The following is a 23,787-nucleotide window of genomic DNA, read 5'->3' on the forward strand; positions in this document are numbered from 1 at the left end:
AAGTTGCAGTTAAGGCAGGCTGTGATGAAAAAAGAGAAAGTAAACATGGTGAAGCGACCACATGGCAAATTTCTTGCTATTGTAAAAAGATACCTTATTAGGTGTAATAGCTTTATAAAAAAATTTTCTTTTTTATAATTCCAGTTTTCTACCTGTGTTCCTATTTTTCAGTATAGTGCTTCATACCAGTGGTAAATTAAATTTCCCTGCAATAGAACACGAAAAAATTGTTGACTTCCTCTCATCTTTTCAAAAAATGTGCTGTCATTTATGAGGGTAAAAATATGGGGAAGAAAATTGATTAGTAGCTCATTTGTAATGTCAATTCTATCCACTAACCCTAGCAGATGACTTAAAAATTTGACATGTTTCTAATAAAAACAACACTATTTATTTCAAAATGTCTAATAAGACTTTGAGTTATTGTTACCAAAAGCAGACACAAAAGAGTGATGTCTTGAGGAACACTGTAATAACCCATTACAAATCCCCCAGGTAAGGAAATATCTCTATGACAGCCTTTAGCTTGAGTCTATTCATTTCTAAAAGTACTGTAATGGTAGTGCCAGGATGGAAAGGAATGATTACTCAATACTAAACATCTATTTTAAACACCTGTTAAAACCATCATAGCTGTAATTCATAATTCACCAAAGTTATATGCTTTTATAAAGAATTTAAATTGCCAATTGTGATTAATATTTAGTTTACTGCTTCTTGTTTTTGATATCTCTATATTTTTCTTGTTTTCTGATACATGATTGGAATATGTTCCCATGGTTAACTGCCTCTTGGTTATAGAATGAGCCCACTCACATTTAATAAGAAATTAATAAGATTTACCATGATGTAATCTCTGGCCCTTCTCTATCATTTTCCATTTCTGACATTAGAAATTCAAGTAACATTTGTTTTCAGACATCACATTCCAGAAAACTGCTAAAAGTTTGGCCTTACAAGCTTAAAGTCGTACTTCAGTGGAGAATTTAAAGTGATAATCAAACTATGTCCTTTTCCTGATGCTAATATGCTATGTCTACTAGACAAAATTTTTATATGTTTAATATATATGTTTAAAAATTGTTTATTCAAAAACTTATATTTCTGAAAAGTAGATAACTAATAGTTTTTTTGTCCACCACATATATAAATATATTCAAATTCTTAATGAAGAATCTAAGGGTTTTGGAATTATGGTCTGTTATGTTGTTTGGCCATCTCTGATTAAAAAAAAAAAAATAAAAGAAAAATCAGAAGTGTATTTTTATAGCTCAAACTGAAACAATCTTTATTCTAGTGCCATTTCTAAATAAATATTAACAGTCTTTATTTTGGATATTATTTATTCTTTTTCTTTGAAATTTCTGCCCATTTAATTCTTCACCTGTGTTTTTGTTCTGTCTTCATGCTTTTCTACCCTTCTCTAAAACAACTTCCTTCTTTGACAACTCGCTTTCCAACTAAACTTCTGGTTCTACAATGTACTGAAAAATGATTAGCATTTGTTCAGTTTTCATATTCTATGTAGAGACATGGAATAGACTACTTGCATTAATAAGGAGTAAAAGTATTGTATAAAATTCCTAACAAGAAAGAGAATTGCCTCACCAAACCTTCAGCAAAGTCTACTGCTGTTGCTTTATGTGGTTTAATCACCATTTTTCTCCTTTACTTACCTGTTACTAAAATCAACCCCCTTTTTTTCCCTCCAGCTTTTTTAGTACCATATGGTGTTCTAATCAGATGACAAATGAAGGATCATATTTGGATGTCTTATTATCTTTTAAATTTACAAAAGACAGACTAGGAAATATATGATAGATGACAGAGAATGTCTATGTACTTTCTCTCTGTCCAACAGATTGCTTATCAGCAAATTCTAAGAAATAGTTCAATTCCAAAATTTTGCTTGTGTACTGCCTGCCAAACTTAATTCCATGAATGACATGAACAGCAAGCCAATGTATGCTTCTTTTTCATATTTGTCTTCCTAAATTCTACTTAAAAAGCTTTTACACTCCTGAGGAAATACATACCTGACTTTATGTGGCCCTTCAGAAACCATTCTCTTTTTAATAAAGTCATTGAACTTACTTTCTGTAACAAATTAATTCATCTCTAAAATAAGAATATTGAACTGAAGAGGTCTTTATTTAATCCACTATCATATTACACAGTGGGGGGCAGCTCATCCTCTTATCTCCTTATTCTTGACACATGACATCTGTAAGCATGCAATACCTCTGAGATGTAACTGAGGAAGAATAGCAACATTACTCACTGCTTGTGCTGATTTTACTGGGAGCTTTGTATTTCACTGATTTTTTTTTTCAGAGATGTTAAGCTGAAAATCTGTGTAATTCAGAAGTTAGGTAATTCATATTAATGATTGCTATTGTTATTTTTTTTTTGTCATTGCTTTTGTTTGTTTTTTTTTTCCTACTGATCTGCTAGCAGCAATGCTTTTACCCCAGTTCTAACTGGCATAAACTATTTCAATTAAGCAATTTCTTGCTCTCATTTTTCATTATCCATAAGGGAATTGTAAATTCCACAGGATTTGCATATCAATTACAGGAAGATGTTATATAGGAAAGGGTAATAAATTACCTATTCCTAATAGCAATCAAATTATGTTATACAATACATATCACCTTCTCAGCAGATCCTGACATCATCACAAAAGAAGCAGCAAACACTAATAACTTTGCAGTCCTCATGGGAAAATGAAAATGGATAACAGATATTATTTCATAAAGTTTTTTTTTTTCTACTCTTGCAGTTATTTTCTTCTGCAGGTGATGATTCGTTAGGTGCTGTTTTAATGCATCACACCACAAAATTATAAGATAGCCTTTTAGCCACAATATTATAAGATAGCATTTCAATCCAGCAAGCACAGCCAGAATAAAAACTTATTCTGTTTCCTTAGTGTAAATACGAGAGATTCTGAAGCTTCCTGCTGTGCTACAGTAATCAAACTTCTGTTGTAATAGCTGTAAGTCTTCTGGTTTATTTCTGTAAGATGAATAGAGTATGTCTCTGTTTTTCCTTAATCCTTTTTCTCTAGTTCTAATTCATCTTTTAGTGGAACTGACAAAAAATATTCTTACAGTGTTGGAAGATGTACCTAGCCATTATAGTCCTTTGCTAGGTTTAAGGGTTTTTCTTAAAAGAAAAACATTGTAGAGCAATAATTCTCCTGTATCTTCGCATTAAATTATATGGCTTAAGATCCAGTTTTTCCAAAGCAGTAGAAATGGTCGTTGAAGTCAAGTAGCTAAAAGAAACATGATGGACTCATTAGTACTCATTGGCAGAAAGAAATTCTAAATGGGGGAGAATGAACAGAAAAAAAGTTACAGAAAAATCCGATTTACTCCTTTTGAAAGAACTTTCTAGATCAGAACTTCTGTTCTACTGTTTTACACTGTATTCAAGAATAGACGAAGAACCCTTAAAAAGCAATAGTCTAAACAGACCAAATGACCTAAGCTGGTTCTCATACAGCTTCCCTTCAAGACCCTTCACCATCTTTGTTGCCCTCCTTTGGACACTCTTTAATATCTGTCTTACACTGTGGCACCCAGACCTGTCCCCAGCACTGGAGGTGAGGCTGCCCCAGCTCAGGGCAGAGCAGGACAATCCCCTCCCTTGCCCGGCTGTGATGCTGTGCCTGGTGCCCCCAGGGCATGGTTGGCTCTCCTGGCTACCAGGGGCCTGAGTCATGTCTAACTTTCTGTTAGCCAGAACCCCAAGACCTTTTCCACAGTGCTGCTTTCCAGCAGTCTGTGCATTTCCCCAGTCTGTACATCCATCCAAGGCTGCTCTGACCCAGGCACAGAATCCAGCACTTGGCTGAGTTCATATGGTCACAGATTGCCCAGTACTCTAATTTGTCCCTCTGCTTGAGGGAGCCAGCAGTTCCTCCCAGTTTAGCATTATTGGCAAACTTATATTCCTTAAAGTCCTGTGTCCAAGTAATTCATGAAGCTGTTGAAGAGCACAGGGCCAAGGATGGAGCCCTGTGGAGCCCCACCAGTGGCAGGTCACCAGTCTCATGACACCCCATTTACTACAGCCCTTTGCATCCAACCTGTGAGCCAGCAGCTCACCTATCACATGATGGGTTTATCCAGCTGGGTGCTGGGTATTTTATGAGAGACAGTAGCAAAAGCTTTACTAAAATCCAGAAATATTGCATCAATTGACTTCTCTTGATCAACAGTGGGTTACCTTGTCCTAAAAGGAAATTGTGTTTCATAAGTGGGACTTTCCCCTCATGAAGCTCTGACTGATACTGTGTTGTTTTTCAGGTGTTTTTCTATAACTTCCAGAATAATCTTCTTCATTATTTTATCAGTCACAGAAGAACCTAGAGTGTTCAAATGAAAATTCATACTGTAAAATCTGTTTGTTTGGCTACAAATTCAGCTGTGGTATTGAGAAAGGATTTAGAGCAATTTTAGAGCTGTAGGCTTGTGGTTAAGTCAAGTTACAGAATGGCAGAAAAGAGCAGAAATGAAGTATAGAACTGTCAGGTCTAACTTGAATTCTTGAAAAAATATTAGAGAAAATGTGAAGTTGAAATATTTATAAACATCTGAAGCCAACAAAAAATATGACAATCCCTAGGTAGAATGAATTTCTCAAGAGCAAAATGTGTGAAACCATTGTAATTTCTGTTTTGAGGTAGTAATAAACTTTTGAGATAAGGAAGAAGATTCTAAATATCTTGAGTGCATCATCATTCTTATAAGGAAACCAAGGGGACACTGTCTCAGTGAAACTAACACTGAACGACATGTAACTCATGGGGAAAAAGTACTAAAAGATGATAATGATTCAGTGTGGAAAGAAATATCACTGGAAATATTTTGGGTCCACTAATGCTATTCATTAATATTCCTTATCAATTACCTGGATTATTGAAATAGGAATATTGTGTCTGAATGTGCAGATGGCACCAATCTGGGAGAGAAACAGGCAAAAACTCTAGCAGTGTTCTGGAAAAGAAAGAAGGTTCAGCCGAACAAAGATGAACCTTCTTTGGCAGTCATAAAAAAAATCACAGAAAATTGGAAGCAACCAGGCAGCAATTTGCAAGAACACATCCAAAGATTTCAGGCTGAATGAGATTGAGCCATGTACTGGTGTTGTTGAAAAAGAAATGTCCACTCTCATATATTTGTCCAAGAGTTCTGCTTGTGCAAGAAGTGATGTAGCTGCCTGCCATACAGTGTATGTATGTATACAGAGTGTACCAGCAGGCTCCTGCCAATTTGCCCTTGCCTTGCTGGCTTTCAGTCCCAGGCCTACTTTGTCACTGCAGTTCTCTGGTCATCACTGTCCTGTGCTAGACCTGGTTATCAGCAATGGACCTGCCCAGCTTCTCTCATTTAGGTGCTGTGGGACTGTATTGCTTGTCAGTGAGTTGTTCCCTGCTTCCTTTGCTGTCATATGAGCTGTATGATTAATAAAATTTTATTAAATTTATTAAATTAAAGCTATCTGAACACAATATTTTAAAATGTAGTATTAAGACATATACTCTGCATACAGAGTCAGCACAGGATATGACTGGACTATGTGCTGGTATATATCTCACAAAGTCTATCTATATTTATTGGTCCAAAGGGTTGGTGCCTCCATATGGAGCTGTAGGTATTCAGATTTCTATCATGACATTATGTTATTATCCATAATGCTAGATTTCATTGGTGAATGAATATTATTATCAGAAAAGCACTGGTGTTCAACAAGTAGTGACCAAACTATCACAGATTATCTTGTCTCTCACCTCCCAAGAACTAAATTTAATCTAACAATTTTAAGATTTTTAAATATGTGAGATAACTCATATTTGGGTATGCAGTGATTCTGTGATGGACTGCATTCATACAGTGGAAATGACAATGCCCTTTAACTCTTTGGTGTTGGAACATAACTGAAGCATGTGTAGCTAAAAATTAGGTTGAGCAGACCCTGCAAATATATCAATGAAGGGAAATTATTGTGCCTGTGTGTGCCAAGAATTTCTGCTTTAGCACAGAGATGACTAGGACAAATTAGCCAACAGTAATAAATTAGTAAAAGCCTAGAAGAGGGCCAGAAAGGGGTGTGAATTCAGGCTCATACAGAATATGATGGCTCTGTAAACTCTGCCTGTGACGTTTTTCCCCTGGGAAGAGCCTTAATCAGAATTGATCTTGGAGTAAATCCATTGGTAGCCTGGATGAAATCACGTTTGTCGCCTGTGTCAGGGACATTGGCTTGCCACCATTGTCATATTAGCTTTTACAGTAAATAAACAGTAAAATGGCTGAGGCAGTACTTCTGGGATATCAAGAATATTTTAAAATATACATGTATTTGTTGATACCAAATTGAGTTAGTGGTAAGCAGAAGATGGACTGACTGCTCTTTTAAGTTCTTCTCCAGACTGAATTAAGCTTAAATCATGCACAGATGTTTTTGCTGAAAAAATACATTTCCATCTTTCAATCAGAAAATCGTACCACAAAATTCAAACCAGTTACATTTACAAAACTGTACAAAAATAATATTCAGCTTCCAGTAGAGCTTTTTGAGGAATATCTAATGAAACATTATTTATCAGAAAATGCTGACATGATGGGATAAAAACAGACTTTTGGCCCAAAAGCCTTATTTTTTTCACTTACTACTTAGTTGAAAATACTTTGCAAAAGATCTAAAACTCTTGAAATACTTCAAAGTTTATGACAGAAAATTGAATTGCAAATCTTGAAATTCGTTTGGCTTAGAGTATTTATTTATTTATTGCATATAGATATTGACATATGTAGGAAAAAAGCCGTTGTACAAACACCCTAAGTACTGATGGAAGTACAGTCTTACAGCTTGTTAAACTTTCTTTCTATGTGTACATGTGTACATAAACACAAATTTTGACTTCTCCCCAACCTCTACTGTGAAATAAAGCAGCAGATTTTTTTCACAACAACACAACAATCTGAATTTTTCAGATTCCTGCTGTTTTGGATCTGCAAGTCTACTTGTGAAAATGAGCAGTCTTCAGAGAACACAACTTTCTTAAAGTTGCATTGCCATGGTTTCTCAGTCTCTTACCTTTTGGAACATGAAGTTTTAAAACTTTTAGAAGGCAACTCTGTTATTCTAATCTAATTGCTGAAGTTTGAATTGTCTTTACTGAGAATTAATGGGTTTTGTTCTCTGAGGTGCAGACAGCATATATGTAAGAAGGATTCAACAGAGAAAATTGCATCTTCTGCTGTGTCTCTTATAGTTGTGATTGGTTACTTCAATACAACAATCACATCTATTTATTAGAAGAGACGGTCACAATAAAACACTTTCTTCTTGTACTGTCTGAGGCAGGAGAATTACTTGTTTCTTCTGTTTTTCTTTCATGTTGTGGTGGGCTGACTCTGGCTGGATGCCAGGGACCTGTCAAAGGCACTTTATCTCTCTCCTTGGCAAATATATGGGGGGATGAAAATATAAGGTAGGGCTCGTGAGTTCAGATAAGGACTGGGAGAGATCACTTACACATTACTGTCACAGGCAAAACAGACCTGACAGAAAAATGAATTTACTACTAATCCAACCCAGAGCAGAGAAATGAGAAGTAAAACAAAAATCTTAAGAACACCTTCCCCCACCCTTCCTCCTTCCCATGCCGTACCTGCTACCCCCCAGTGGCACAGGAAGACAGGAATGGGGATTATGGTCAGTTCACCCCAGCCTGTTTATGATGCTTCTCAGGGAGAGGAGTCCTTCCCCTGCTCCAGTGTGGGGTCCCTCCCATGGGAGACAGTTCTGAACTCCAGGGTGAATCCTTTCCACAAGCTACAGTTCATCACACTTGGGTCCTGTTCCATGGGATGCAGTCCTTCAGGGACAACCTGCTCCAATGTGATTTCCCCCACAATATCACAAGTCCTGCCAGGAAACCTGCTCCACAGCGAGCTCCTCTGTCCACAGGTCTGCAAATCCCTGCCAGCAGCCTGCTCTAACGTGCATTTCCCAGGAATTCACAGCCTCCTCTCGGTAATCCACCTTGCCCTGGCATAGAGGAGCTCTATGGGCTGCAGGGGCACAGCTGCCCCACCATGGGCTGCACCAGGGGCTGCAGGGGAATCTCAGCTCTGGCACCTGGAGCATCTCCTGCCCCTCCTTCTGCTCTCACCTTGGTGTCTGCAGAGCTGCTCCTCTTGTTCTTACTCCACCTTTCCCTGGCCACAATTACATCTGTGCTATCACTTTTTTCCTCCTTAAATACTATCACAGAAGGATTACTGCTGTTTTCTGATGGCCTTGGCCAACAGAGGGTCGGTCCTGGCAGCAGCTGGAATTGCCTCTGTCAGACATGGGAGAAGCTTCAGGCAACTTCTCAAAGAAGTCACCCCTGTAAGCCCCCACCCTGCTGCCAAAACCTGGCCAAGCAAACCCAATACACATGCCAAGGTGATGACTTTTCCTTTTTATAACTTTTCTTCTATTTTGTTCAACACTGCTACTGTTAGTTGCTCATGTTTTACAATTTTACACCTTGTATAATTTTTTCAATAAGTACAAATTTTATATTTGAAATTCCAGCAGACCTAAGCAAAAGCAGAATTTCATTATGATAGGTGTTGAATGACAAAACAATTGCAACCACTCTATCCAAAAAAATCCGATTAATTAAATGGTTTTATATATAATTATTATCACATTCAATACAAATAAGGAGAAATTGGCACCCCATTACATAAGAATTCTAATGACAATGAAAATATTGTCCAGGTTTTACATTAATTTATTAAATTCTGGCATTTCTTTCTTTCTTTCTTTCTTTCTTTCTTTCTTTCTTTCTTTCTTTCTTTCTTTCTGTCTGTTTAAGTTTTTCTCAGATGTAATTTTTAACAGGAACTATAAAACCTTTTCCCCAGAAGTAGTATTTGTTCAATAAGAGTGGATGAATGCACATCAAATCCTGCTGGCTCTGACAATAACCCTTAATGTGAGGTTTCAGTTAATAGTTTCAGATGTACCTGCCATCCAGAATATAAGGACCCATGTAGTGAAATTGCCATAAATCACTGTGTGGCTGGACTATGTCAGAATTGATCACAATTCAGTGATCTCCCTGGAGAGTTTAAGTGTCACAGTCTGACTAGCAAAAATCACTTTTGTCGTGAGGCATTTGGGTTTGTCAAAATGAAATGTCTCAAGAATGTAAATGCGGCATTTAAAAAAAAAAGTTAAATATTCTGTTGCTAAATTTTCCTTATCTAATCTTATGAAGTATCTTTTGGATATCTGTAACAGAAAAATAAATCAAAACGTGCTCAATTCTTTTTGTAGGAAATACTATATTCTTAAGTACTGCAACTGAATATGTTTTGATGAGAAACCTTATACATAACCAGATGTTTATTATTAAAATTGAGCCCTGAAACCACTACTACCCTTTGTTCTTCTTAGTTCTAACTTAGTATAGTGACTTCTTTAAGTAGATCACATTGCTCAAAGCCCAATAATCCATGCTGTAATACTTTGATAATTAGTTCAAAACACAGAAATAAAAGGATACATAGGTTAAGACCTTTTTGCAAATCTATAAAGTTATTATGAATAATAATTTTTATTTCATCAAGGAAAAAACCTGTTGGCTTTTCTATATCCATTATCTCTATTTAGATGAAAGTCTTACATGCAACAGCTATAGATATATCTGTGCATAGCTGTTACCATCATTGATCAACGTTTCTATTTTATGTCTTTATCATAATTTTTTATATTAGGTTTGTGTAATACTTCATTATGCAGATGTTTAGAGATATTTACAAAAGCAAAATGAGAGACTTAAATTTTTAATGGCAGTCAACAAGGAGGAAAACTATAGCTGTGCAAGAATGTTGCACAGCTGGTGTTTAGGATGGAATTGAAACATAGCTCAAAGTCACTTTTCTGAATCTACTGATTTAGAAATGAAAATGACTGCATGTGTAAGGCAGTTTTGATATTCATTGCCTTGTATTTATGCCTCAAAGGGTTGTTCAACAAGCCAGAATTTGTAAACTGCAGCATGTTCCAGCAATTTACCCTGATGGTCAGAAGCTGCTGTCTTCCCTCATGTAGCAAGATGTTCAAAAGTTAAAAAATCTTCCAGAACAGCAGGTCTTCAGTCATGCCTTAAGAACACGGTTTACATTTCCTTCAGTTTAAAGATTATGTCCAAGCAGTACTGAACTTTTGAAAGTTTGTAATTATTTATTATACTCAACCGCACTTAATAAACACTTCTAAAACAAGGTTATGCTTAATTTTTAAACTTATTATGTTATACTGTAGGAATAGAGATTTATTTGAATATTTGACCAAAGAGTCTTCCTTTCTGTCTAAAAGTTTGACTAATACAATGTCAAATATGGGGCAACTCAATGGCACACTGGAATCTGTCATGACAATACCTATGCTACTGAAGCATGGCATTGCTTTATATTTTTTACTTAAATGTGAAACTCAGATCTTCAGCCAGATTTGGTATATAAGTTTGTAAGACACTGGAATTCATTATATTTAACTCACTAAACCAAATCTCCGGTTTAAGTCTTTAGTGGCTTTTCATGCTGCACTTGTTAAATTATAATAAATTGGTCCAGTCTATTCTGATCTTTGTTGCACTAAAAATATTTAGAAAATTTTTAAGTGCTCAGCTAATAGGAGACCAGAAAACTGTACTTCTTATGCTTTAGCTCACTAAGTTTTAATGACCAAACAAAAATGTTTAAAATTTGAAACTTCGCATTTATATTCAGCATTTGGATTCTAGCTCCACACACGGATTGATTTTTCAACTGCTTTATAACACTTAGCTACATATATTTATTTGGTTTGAAAAAAGATCAGTCATACAAAAAATATTTACTTGCAATTATTTACTGTATATGTTCAAAAATAAAAATTCTTTCATCAAAGAAAATGATTTATTTGATTTCCATTGTATTTTGAATGTTTTTTATTATAATTTGAAGTACAACTTCATCAATTACTTTATCATTATGACTTTGTTCCATTTAGAATTGTTTTGTATATGAAACTGAAACTTTAAAGGAAACTGGAATATTTTACCCTATCCTAAATAAGATTTCAAAACACAAGAAAACTGCACATTTAATTGGTCTATCTCTTGTCTGTTCTCTCAGACTGAATGTAGTAAATTTCCTAAGTCTTCTGTTAACCTATTTTTCAACAGGTTTTACCGGTGAGTTATGTGAAACAGCTGTTTCTGCCTGCCTATCACAACCATGTGGAGCCTCCAGCATCTGTAAAGACATTGTGGGTGGCTACCTTTGTTTCTGTGCACCTGGCTTTATAGGTGAGTTCACAGAAGTGTTGTTTAACATGTTTCAGTCAGTCAGAGAAAAGAAGTTTGTACAAAAGCAACAATAGATAATTTAGCAGTGTGACTCTGATTCAAGCAGAAACAACTTTTGTTTCTTGGCACACAAAAGTACTTGGCTGAGTAAGAGTATTCAGCTGTAAAAAATACTGACTACAAGGGACTATTTCCACTCCAATTACTCTTTATACTATTTTAGACATGGTGTCTGTCTTACACTGATGTGATTTGAACTCCCAGCCATATGCAAGTTGGCCTTAATTTCTCTACTTTGTGCTCTCTGTAAAAATAAGGCTGCAGTAAGAAGGGTCTCAACTGCCAAACATACATCCCAGATCCTGGGCAGGTTTAACTACTCATATTTGCATCTAGCCTGCAGGCCATTGTCATTAGACTGACTAGATTAAAATGAGTTTGGCTATGTCAGCATACTGACATTGTATTATCAGATGACAGTGTAAAAAAACCCATTCTTTCTAGATACATATACAGGTATTTCTGATCAACTATATGGTGGAATAATCAAGGGCAGTAGGCATTCCCTGAGTGGCAGATCACCTGTGCTAGCCAGATCCATCCTATCTAACTCCAGGGACTTTGATAGGGCTCCAAAAGCAGGAATAAGATGACAAAAAATCTCCCTCTGTAGTCAAGGAGGACAGACAACCGGAGGAAGTCTTGAGAAGACTGAATACCTCTTAACTTGCTGTTCTACATCCTTACATAGGCATTGATTTAGATGAAATAATCTGTAATTTAAGGGCAATAGTATTTGTTTCTTTCATGCAATGAAATGTTTTTTTCCTGTTTCTATGGCTGGTTTATTTAATTATTATTACTATAAAAATATAAAGTAAATTCGTATGATGTTACTTGTGATAATACTTGGTGAGCTCTTTTATTATTGAAAAGTTTGTTTAAATTCTTATACTCATATCTACATAAAAATGGATCAGTATTTTATATTTTTTCTGTGGTTCGTTAAAACCCTCAAAATTCCTCAAAGCAATCAGGAGCTTTATCTCTCCTGAAGCAATAATAACAATGAATTTTATGCCAGAAGAAATATTAGATACATCATTCACAACTAGAAATCAGCATCAGTTTTTTTCCTTTGCATATTTACAAATACATGCCAATATCTAACTTTCTGACTTTTAATTTTTACAAGATATGAAAGTATTTGTCCATAATTAAAACTTTTCCCAATGTTTCCCATAGAGATATTTAAAACAAACCCATAAATTAATAAATAATATGATAGAGAAAGATTGTATTATTTTATTTTCTTTTCCTGGAAACCATATTTACACTTGTGTTGTTTCAGGAAAACTCAAGGCTTTCTTGCCCTTAAAATATGAAAAATGCAAGTTTTTGAGTACCTCTGTAAAAGACTCTATAAAATCTTTGTTGAACATTATATTCTGCTTTTTTTCCTTTAATCAACAAGAAGTGAATTCCCCAAAGACAATTTATGGCTCATTGGCAAAAGCTCCCTGTACCTAAGCTCAGTTATTTCATTTTGTTGTTGCTGTCTGCACTGATGATTCACCAGTGCCGTGTTCCTAATGAAATGAATCCTACACTCGTTTCCAGGTCATAACTGTGAGATTGAAGTGGATGAGTGTCTTAGTGACCCTTGTCACAATGGAGCTACTTGTGTTGATCACCTGAATGCCTTCAGTTGCATCTGTCAGGATGGATTTGAAGGTACAAAAAAATCCACAGAACAATAATTTCGTAAACCTACTCAGAGTTTTACACCATTTCTTAACATATCTGATGAGATGCATATATTCATATATGGGTGTCATCTGAAGTCATAAACATGTCAGTTAGAAGAAGCGTATCTTGACTAAATTACCAGTTTTGTTTTCGTGATAGCATGGAACTAGGTGTTTTCTGCTAACTGGTGTCTTGCTGGTTGAAAATAGATCTACAGGCTTCAGTGAAATTCTGCAAATAAGATATAGTGTTTTCTGCAAGCTTTAAAGATATTTTGAATTGAGAAAATATCCTCAAATTGAGAAAAACAAAATCCAACTGTGTGGTAAAGGTTTTAGTTTTAGCATATTTGTACAATTTATATGAAAAATTTAATCTCTTTGATAAGTGGATGCATTAATAGCTGCAGCTATGCTTTCAGCTTAGATCAGGAATTTAAAGTATATCCATTTTCTATTTAAAACACCATTTTTAAAACATCATGGATATTTAATCATTAAAATACAAATAACTCCATAATTCAAACATCCCAGTGCAAAATTGTACATTTCTACTACTCATATATTCAGAAAAATTATTGCTTGCATTTTTATTTCTTTAAATGCTTTTAACTTCCCAAATAGTGCAATTGATGCAATTTTTCATTTATTCTTCAAATTATAAAAAGAATTTGGTTCGCTGAAAAATATTAGCAGTGAAATATTTTTATACTTTAAGTAGTTATGTGGGTTTTTATGGTCTAGATTGGAATTTTCTTCTTGTCTATAAGAGATTTCTTTTTTCACAGTTTTTTAAGAGTACATCTTTTGCCTTATCATGAACATAGGAAATATTTCCTCTTATGCCACTGCAATGCAGTCTATTATACTTACTATAATTTGCTTTCTGTTCTCTATATTTATCTAATAAGAAAACTGTCTGCTTTAAGCCTTAGTAAACTATTGGATGACTGAAATTTCAATATTTTTGAAAAATTAGTGAACAACTTAAACATTCAGAAGATGAATCATATGATCTGTCAGAAACACCCAGATTTGAGTATAAAAAATGTATCAAATAGATTCTGATATGTGAATTATATTCAGTTAAAATAAATGTTGATCTTTGCCTAAAGGTGACATGGAATAACTTCTTTCCCCTTTCCTTGAATCTATATTCATAGGTACAACTTGTGAGGCAAATATAAATGAATGTCAGTCTTCTCCATGTCTTCATAATGCATCATGTGCAGACCTTATTGGTGGCTATAAATGCATCTGTCTACCTGGTTTTACTGGTAAGCTATTTTCGTAGTTAACCTTGTTTTCCACAGCCTGGTAGTCCACAGAGCATCCATTAAGGCATTATTGACTAACTTGCTTGTGTTTTATTGTCATTTCTTTTTACCTACCCTGGTCTAATGTTTAATTTGCATTCCAACAAACTGGAATGCTGACTGCTTCTGTAAACTACATAGCACAAGATAAATTAGTCTGCATTTAAAAAGACCTTCAAAGCTTGCATACATAAGGAGGACTAGTTACCATTTAGCAACTCAGAAATAAGTTGGTATGTGTTTGTGGTTACAAGGAAAAAATGGATGCTGATATCAGTAGTGTGGCTGTTTATTTGGCTGATGTATATTAGCTTATCTTCACAAGTTGCTTGAGATTTTTGTGGTACAAATGAATTAGAAATTGGCAGCTGATTTTTTGGTAAGTGTTCAAAACTTTCATCTTTTCAAAGGTGCAAGATGTGAAACAGATATAGATGAGTGTGCTTCATTTCCCTGCAAGAATGGAGCCACCTGCATTGACCAACCTGGTAATTATTTCTGCCAATGTGTGGCTCCGTTTAAAGGTAATGAACACCAAGGGAGAGGGGAAAGTAAACATAATTAACTTTAGAAGGCATTTCTGTCACTTGTCTAAATGCATTTCAGTCTTCCTACAGCATTAATAGTCCTTCACTTTCTCAAGCAGAGCTTTCAAAGTGGTCAGCCATATATGCCTTCACTGCAAGTAAGGTGAAGGGAGCATTGTTTATACACCTGCTAGGTGTATTTCTTTGTTAAACAAAATTGGTATTTTAAAATCAGTTTGTTAAGAGAATAAAATATCTTACATAGATAATGGGAGGTATATCCATTTAGCAGCTATCACAAAGATTGGTTGATTTTATACACAGTTTTCTCTCTAATTTTATTGGCATTCTCTACCTTATTTAATTATAAAACAAACAAACAAACAAACAAACAAACAAACAAGAAAAACCCACACCGAAACAATTTACAGCTATCTTGGAATACAGAAACTGTGTGATTATTTCTCTTGATGCTTTTAAAAGAAATACACTTAAATTGCAAAGGTTATGGTGACCTTTTTCATAGAAATTTTGCAGTTAAATTTTAAATACTTACTGCTAAAATAATTTAAAGTAACAAATTGTGTGGTGTTCTTGAGAAAATCTAGTTCAAGTGATAGTCTCAATTGAAAGCACCTATTGATTTATAAATTAAATATAAACACATTTTTCCTCCAGCAGTTCAATATAATGATACTTGCTTAGGATTCCAGAATAATCATTAAAAGGCAATTTTCCTAGTATGTTGAGGCAGCAGGACTTTTCCCCTTTAGGGAAGATGGTTGAATAAAATTCATTATTCATGAGCTCATGAGCAAACAATCATGTTTGTTCTTATTATTTTAATTAATGGTCAAAATTTAGTTTGTCGATGTTGTTAGTTTTAATTTATGTTCTACTGAATAAAATCCAGTACAATAACATGTAAATGAATATTGCAGTATCAGAATTGCCTCTGTGCAGGAAGATGTAAAATAATTTTCAGTACATGGCTGGAAATACTAGTCTCTTGAATATGTCTTACAAAAGGAACCAGATTTCCAGTAGAATTTGATATTCGTTCAGATATTTAAGTAAGTAAATAAAAATTCAGAAAGTCAACCTTTCTGCAGTCATCCTTCAAGAGACTAGCAAAGTCTCATATGCTCAATGGAAAAGGCAAGCCCTGCTGACAAGACCCATAAAATGTAACTGAGATCCTCTGAGAACATTATAGGGGCAAGTAGTTAATGGACTGCTGTGCCAGTGAGACACTCACAAGTCTATGAGGCCAGATGGGATCCACCTGAGGGCATCAAGGGGCTGCCAGAAGAGCTCACCTGAACACTCTCAATCATTTGTCATCAGTTCTGGACAGCTGGGAAGTGGCAGATGACTGGAGGTTGACCAGTGTGATGCCCATTCTCAGGATGGGTTGGAAGGAGGATTCAGGGAGCTACAGGTTTGTCAGCCTGGCCTCAGCACCTGGCAAGGTTATGGAAAAGATTGAGTGTGATCACATGACACATTCAAAGACAACCAGGGGATCAGGTCCAGACATGTGAGTTTAGGATAGACAGGTTCTGCTTGACCGATCGGATCTCCTTTTATGACCAGGTGACCCACCTGGTGGGTGACAGGAAGGCTATGACTGTTGTCTACCTGTACTTCATCAAAGTCTTTGACACTGTCTCTAAGAGCATACTCCTGGAGAAGCTGGCTAAGGCAGGAGCACTCTTCTGGATTAAGAACTGGCTGGATGGCCAGGCCCAGAGAGTGGTGGTGAATGGAGTCACATCCATGCGATGGCCAGTCACCAGTGCGATTCCCCAGGAATTCAATATTGGGTCCAGTCTTGTTTATTATCTCTGTCAATGATCTACATGAAGGGCCAAAGGGCACCCTCAACCACTTTGCAGATGACACCAAGTTGGTTGGGATTGCTGATCTGTTTGAAGTTAGGATGGCTCTGCAGAGGGATCAGGACAGGCTGGTTCAGTGGACCAAGGTTAGTGGTATGAGGTTCAATAAGAGGTTCAATAAAAGAAAGTGAAGGGTCCTACACTTTGGTCACAGCATCCTTATTCATCCCTACAGGCTGTGGGCAGAGAGCTGGAAAGTTGCCCAGCAGAAAAAAACCTGTGGTTGACAGAATTTGAACATGAGCCAGTGTGTGCCCAGGTGGCCAAGAAGGCCAATGGCATCCTGGCCGGTGGCAGCAATAGTGTGGCCAGCAGGGCAGCAATTGTCCCTCTGTACTTGGCACTGCTGAGGCTGCACTTTGAGTGCTGTGTCCAGTTCTGGGCCCTTCACTACAGGAAGGACATTGAGGTGCTGGAGCATGTGTAGATGAGGGCAAAATGGCCTGTGAAGATTTTGGAGTGTATCAGGAGTGGCTGAGGCAGCTGGGGTTGCTTGGCTTGTAGAAAAGGAGGCTCAGAGGTGACCTTATCACTCTCGACAACTTTCTGAAAGAAAGAGATTGTACCAAGGTGGGGATTGCCCTCTTCTCCCAAGGAGGAGGCAACAAGACAAGAGGGCATGGCCTCAAGTTGAACCAGAGAAGGCTCAGATTTAACACCAGGAAGAATTTCTTCACTGAAAGATTAAGCATTGATTAAATATTGGAATGGGCAGTCCAGGGAAGTACCAGGATTGCCATTCCAAGAGGTGTTCAAGAAAAGACTGGACTTGGCATCAGTGTTGTGGTTTAATTGACAAGGTGATGTTTGGTCAGAGATTGAACTTGATGACCTTAAAGGTCATTTAGGTCCAACCTAAATGATTCTATTATCCATTATATAATAATGTTTTTGATACAGGATGTTTGAGGCTGTTTACTTCTTTACTTCTTTACTTATTCAACGTTGTCCAAGATCAAATTCTTATACTGATTTTGCCTAGATTTATATGAGTATAAATAAAAGGAGATTTAGTTTAATATGGAAACGCTACCTCTGTCTCATACCATCTGTTTATTTGGTGTTAAACTGCTATAAATGTAGCCTATAACAGATTCACTGTAAGCCGACATAATGGTTATTTAAACTGTTTTCTAATTGTGTGGATATATTCAGGGTATTTTAATGAACAGCTTTGTCTACTCTAATTACAGATTGCAGAATTACTTAGTTAAGAAAGTACATACATGATGTTAATGGCAAAAATTATGTAGGAACACCTGTTTTGGTTTTGACTATTTTCACAGATTTTCTTGCTTCTGATATTCCCGGTGGAAAACAATAAATGCTGTATTATGAACGCTGCCATTTACCTGGAAAGCAATCTGAAGATATATTTCCATAGTATATTGCAATTATTCGGTTGTTTCATCACAAAATCTGACTTGAAGGGCATGCCCTATTACTAGGAACATATATCAGGAACATGTACCAGTTGATCAGGAGATGTACAGCAAATCTTTACTATATAGAATGTGAAAATAAGGAGCTTAGAGCGTGATTTGGACATTCAGGTGCATTCATACAAAAGACAGCCTGTCAGATTAAGCTAGAAATTGATTCTATATATAGAAACTGGTTTACATATATTTATTTTGCTTTTGTTTCTATTTCCTTGACTATTTTTGTTTATTTTGATAAGGAGACTAAGGGAGATTATGACCAGAAAGTTTTGATTTTATCTTTTTTCTTTCCCTTCATTTCCTCCAAATTTTTGCTTTCTTCACATTTCAAGTCTTCTGACAGCAGGAAAAATGCTATTCATTTTTATGTGTGGCAAATTTTATAATATCCTGAATGGATACTTTTATGTTTTAAAAGCTTTTATACTAGTTGTATATAAATATGAAAAGTCATCAGAAATTTAATTAAACCATTACTGTGCACTCATAGTTTCTTTATTTTTCTTAGAAGGAGCAGTGGGTTTCTTGTTTGGGTTTTCAAAGCCCAGATTTGTCTACTTAGAAAAAATATTTTAACTCATTCCATTGGCTTCCACAGAATAATGGAAGACATCAAAGTTTTAAAAAACAATATATATATTTGGGCAGTGATATATATATCTAGACTTTTCTTCAAATATCTCTAGTCCAGGTTGTGAAAATTAACTGTACAAGTCTGATATGTGAATGAAGTTTTTCTTCTTCAATGGACACCATTTCTTCTTTAGAAAATCCAATTTTCATAAAGTGGATAGAGAGCACTGAAGAATTATATCTTCTGTTGCTACTGGTGTAACTCTAACAAAATTAATGCATTCCTCTCTATCACTACTGTCCTGATTTCCTCCCATATAGATCATAGTCTTTTTATAAATTCTAGAATTTCATTGGCATTTTTGCCACTGAAATTACTACCTTTGACTTCCCAAATATTCAGACTAACAGCTTGAGGGTACTAGCTGTCCACCTATGCATAATTCAAGAGGAAATTGAATAAACCCATAAAACTTTCAGATATGAAATAACATCCTTGTCAGCATCTAATAATGTTTTAATTACTAAATATGATAGCTGAAGAATTTTTATCCAATTTCCTTGTCCTTGTGGAGTTGAAAATAGATTTTCTGTTTTCCAAAATCGTTGGGTTTTACCTGTAGTCACAATATGGTACAATACAATGAACTTCAAAGTCCCTGTACTTTTATATCATAATTCCTTTGACCTTGATTTGGAGAAGCTCAAGATTTGATTAACAGAAGAAAATCTATGCCATATTATGTTATTAATCTGGTTAGAGAAAGAGATTCCTGTGTAAACCCACAGAAATCCTAGAAGTTAATGAGCCCCACTGAGCCTGTGCTGTGACTAAGGTTAAACAGAGAAAAAAATATAACATCTAGGTCCGTATAATATGCTTTTGCCATTTATAATAGTTGTCTATGCCAGAAATACTGTATGTGTTTGTGAACACGTTATATTAATCAAACATGACAATCCACTTATAAAAGTCCAGTTCTCTGTCTCTGTTGCTTTCAGCAGTGTTCTGCCACTAACCTGTATAGTACAAGCCATTATCACACCTCATGCTTTAAAGCTGAAATGGTCGTGCTGCCACTTACATACACTGCCCTGTGATATTCTTTGTGTTCAGGACCCAACCTTAATATGTCTGGCACAGTTGCTTCTGCTTGGTTGTAATATATCGGTACCTGCAAATATGCATTTTAGAAATATCTCCACTTCCATCTGTTTTCTATCATAACTGAAGTGAGAGTCATTTGTATCAAACATTTTGTATCAGTGGACATTCTGAAATTCTTCAGAAACAGAGTGAAGCTGTTTGCACTCCCTGCTGACAAAGCAACTGGAACTGGGAGAAGGAAGGAAGGAAGAAAAACTTGATTTGAGTGCAAGACAAATAAAATATTTTAATATTCTTAATATTATTAAGAGTTTGATTCCACTAGAGTGTCCTAGCTGGGAAGTTATAATAGCTTTTCTATTATGATATCGATTCTAAAATTGAAGCCTGTAACAGAATCACAGTTATTACAGAATTGATGTTAAGTCTTTGGGCAGAGAGCAGGAGTGAGAAATATATTGTGAGGCTGTATCACATTTAGGGGTCCTACCATGGAAGGTAGAATGAAAGCTCCCATTGCTCTATCAGAAAACACTGAGTTGTCCCATTAAAAATTCAAACATATTCAAAAGCACTGCAATTATTAAAGGCTATAGCTTTTTCTGTATTTATATCCATGTTGTTTTTATTAGTGGTTTTAGTGTTTTGTAAGGACATTGAGATATATTCAAATATTCTTTTAATAGTCGAGTTCATAGTAATTTATGGAACCTTTCCATCCAGAGATTTTAAATGCCAACATTTTTTAAGCCACAATAATGAAGTTACAATTATTAGACAGCAGTCCTTGCTGACAATGTAGCAGAGCAAGTTTGTCCCTGTATCAGGCAAGCTGCTTTTCAGCATTCCTAGCATGCAAAAGGTGAATGATCTCACTACACTTTCTAGACCCGCTCATTTTTACAGAAGATAAAGTAAAACTTAAAAGGCTGGATTTTTTTCTTCTTAGGTATTATTGATAACTAAGTACAGATCTTGCAGTCCCACACCAGAACTGTAAATTTTTCCCATTTTCTATACTTGTATTTAAGGCAAAGGTGAAGCTAACTAACAATATTCCTGTGACACATGGACTGAGCCAGTAATCTATTGTTCCCAAAGAAAGCTCAGGAAGGAAGAAAGCATTAAAATTCTAGTTTCAATTAGAGACTGTATATTGGATATGTGATAGTCCTATGAGACTTGGCATGATTTTCTTTCCTTAGGAAAAAAAAAAGGAAAAAAGCCCCATCAGTTGTTGAGTAACTTGATTTTAATAAATGGAGCAAAGATTTTTATCGTTTGATACAAATTATTTACATGACTCATTTCAAAAAAATGCATTGTATGTATTTTGTCTAGATGTTGCTAATAGGTATGACCTTTTAAATCAAATATATGCAATGGTAGAAGAAAATTGAAAATCAGTTCTGAGGAAATGTCTGCTTATTTCTTGCAGCCTTAATGACACATGTCTCCAAATGTGTTCCAATTAGGATCAAAGAAAAGTGGTAATTGACCATCAAACATGCTGCAGAAGAAAATAAACTAGTAAGGAAACACAACTCAGCAGAAAAAAAGAAATGCTTAAATCTATTGAGAAACAAGAGTAATAATGGAGATTTCATCACAGGACACTCTATTATGGAACAGCTAATTACAGAACAAATAAGAAGTTAGAAATGTAAGTGCTCATGAAGGCAAAAAGCTAGAGTAGAGATAATGGAGCAATTACTTTTCCAGCACTCATAGGCCAAACCTCAGTCTTTCCTGTGCCAAGCCCCATGCAGACAGGCAGGTTTGTAAGACCTCTGGCTCTGTATTAGACCATAAATCACTATATTTTGTTCAACATCAGGTTTTTTCTTGTTTTGCCACTCTTTTGACACTGAGCAGCCAAATAAAATTTTATTTAGGGGAAAAATGAAACTGATGCATAGATACACGAAGGGCAATCTGCATCACATGGAAGTTTTTCGAGGGAAGAGAAGTAGAGTGGGTATATTTGGGTTATATTACCTAGAAAATATGCATTGCCTGTGAACAACAAGGGATATGGAATGCCTAAATGGAAATCAGTATGAGCTGGGACTTGCTGTTGGCTCATATATGAAGTCACTTCAGGACTCTGGAATTTGTTTCTGATATTTCTATTGGTTTATGTATTGTTCCTAAAAGCTGCCATCTAGATAAATACTCTCAGCTGCTTCTGCCTCCAAAATGAAACAATTCAGAGAGAAAGCCTTTTTCCTAGCTATTTCTAGTGTCTGTTTAGGTACTTTTGGGTATGTTAGATGTCCACAAGAGTCTGGCCGATATGCCAAGGTCTGTAGGAGAGCTGTGGCCTTTCAGAACAGTGCTGGGAACACAAAGGCATCTCTAAAAGCCATGTTTGCTTAACTCCGTCCATACAGATTCAGTGAGATAAGTGCTGCAGTTTCAACTCTGCTTTTAGTTTGCACCTTGGGACACATCTTGATCCACAAGAAAAATTCTCTAAGCCGTTACATCCATGAGTGATCTGGGAATGCTTCATGTGTAAATCCATTCATCTACAGCCAATAAGGGGTTTGAATTTCATCAGTCATTCTGTGAGAATGGTGTAGAAGATCCTCTATTCAGCAAGCAGATTTAAGTTACAGAGATGATACAAGTTCTATTCATTGCAAATGGAAATCTGGCCCTTAGTTATCCAGAAAGGATGTGCAAACCACCATTTTTAAAGACTTAAAACGGAGTTACCTTTTCCAAGGTTGCCCTGCAAATTATGAAGGCATTTCTGCTGCTCAAAGTAAAGTTTACCAAATTTCAGAGGGGTTTTTTTGACTACTGATGCAAAACGTTTTTAGCTTTATTTTTATACAAAGTGAGCCTATTTATGGCATAGGGTCATCTACTAATGCAAAAAATAAAAATAATAAAATTATAATCTTGGCATCAAATGCTATAAATAATGTCTGTCTAATCACTCAAGTTTTAAGAAAAGAAAGTGTGATCTTGGAACAAAGAAGATTTTGACCACCAGAACTAAAGGCAGCCATTATTGCAACTCATTATTGACATACACAAGTCCTAGGCCATAAGGAAAACCTAAGTTTGATACAAGTTTTCTGTAAGCTTTCCACACATAATATTAATTTCAGTTGATGCTATTGCAGATAAAATAAAGAATGAAAAGAAAAGCATTCCCATGTATTTCAGCTTGAAATAAATTTTTGTTAATTGTTTTCCATAGTAAAATTCTTATTTTAGTTTCTGAGAAAGAGTGAAGCTTATTTTTATGTGAAATGTGAAACTCACAGATGTGGATGCAGATATATTTTCATTGTTTGTTCATTATAAACTTGCATATTTTGAGGAAAAAAACTGCACCTAAATAATATATTCAATTTCTGCTTTCTTCTATTTTTACAGAAATTTATACAGGTATGGAACAATAATATATACATCTCTGTGTGATCTTCATTTTAAAATTTGTGATGTGGGTCTTTCTCGTACTCTATTTTAGCACTGCTGCATGCTCTGCATTATCATATATAATTAAGGAAATGTATTTTTACTTGAAAAGTGCTAAGTATTTTTTTTTCAAATATCCTTCTTTAAAAAACAAACAAACAAACAAACAAACAAGTATATGATTTCCAATTGGTACTTCAATTAATATGGATTTCAGAGAAAATGTCTTTCCACGGTTTATACACAGAATGTCAAAGCAATTCCTTAAACGGAAAGTATAATTTGTATTCCAAAGAAAATAATGGATTTGCTATAAACTTGAAGTGCAAGAAAACACTTTTTAAAATATTATAATACTCAGCTTAATTT

At 35.4% G+C, this 23,787-nt stretch overlaps 1 protein-coding gene across 1 annotated transcript in view; it reads left to right on the top strand.

Moving 5' to 3' along the window:
• The window catches only part of EYS (EGF-like photoreceptor maintenance factor), a 789,024-nt gene that overhangs the window by 294,337 nt on the left and 470,900 nt on the right, over positions 1–23,787 (top strand). Inside the window, exons 16-19 of the mRNA XM_088162233.1 lie at positions 11,246–11,368; positions 12,989–13,102; positions 14,280–14,393; positions 14,843–14,956. Of these exons, the coding sequence (XP_088018359.1) occupies positions 11,246–11,368; positions 12,989–13,102; positions 14,280–14,393; positions 14,843–14,956 (465 nt within the window). The remainder of the gene's footprint in view (positions 1–11,245; positions 11,369–12,988; positions 13,103–14,279; positions 14,394–14,842; positions 14,957–23,787) is intronic.

Source organism: Sturnus vulgaris, chromosome 3, assembly GCF_052056855.1.
Source record: "Sturnus vulgaris isolate bStuVul1 chromosome 3, bStuVul1.hap1, whole genome shotgun sequence".
In the NCBI taxonomy this organism is placed as follows: Eukaryota; Metazoa; Chordata; class Aves; order Passeriformes; family Sturnidae; genus Sturnus; species Sturnus vulgaris.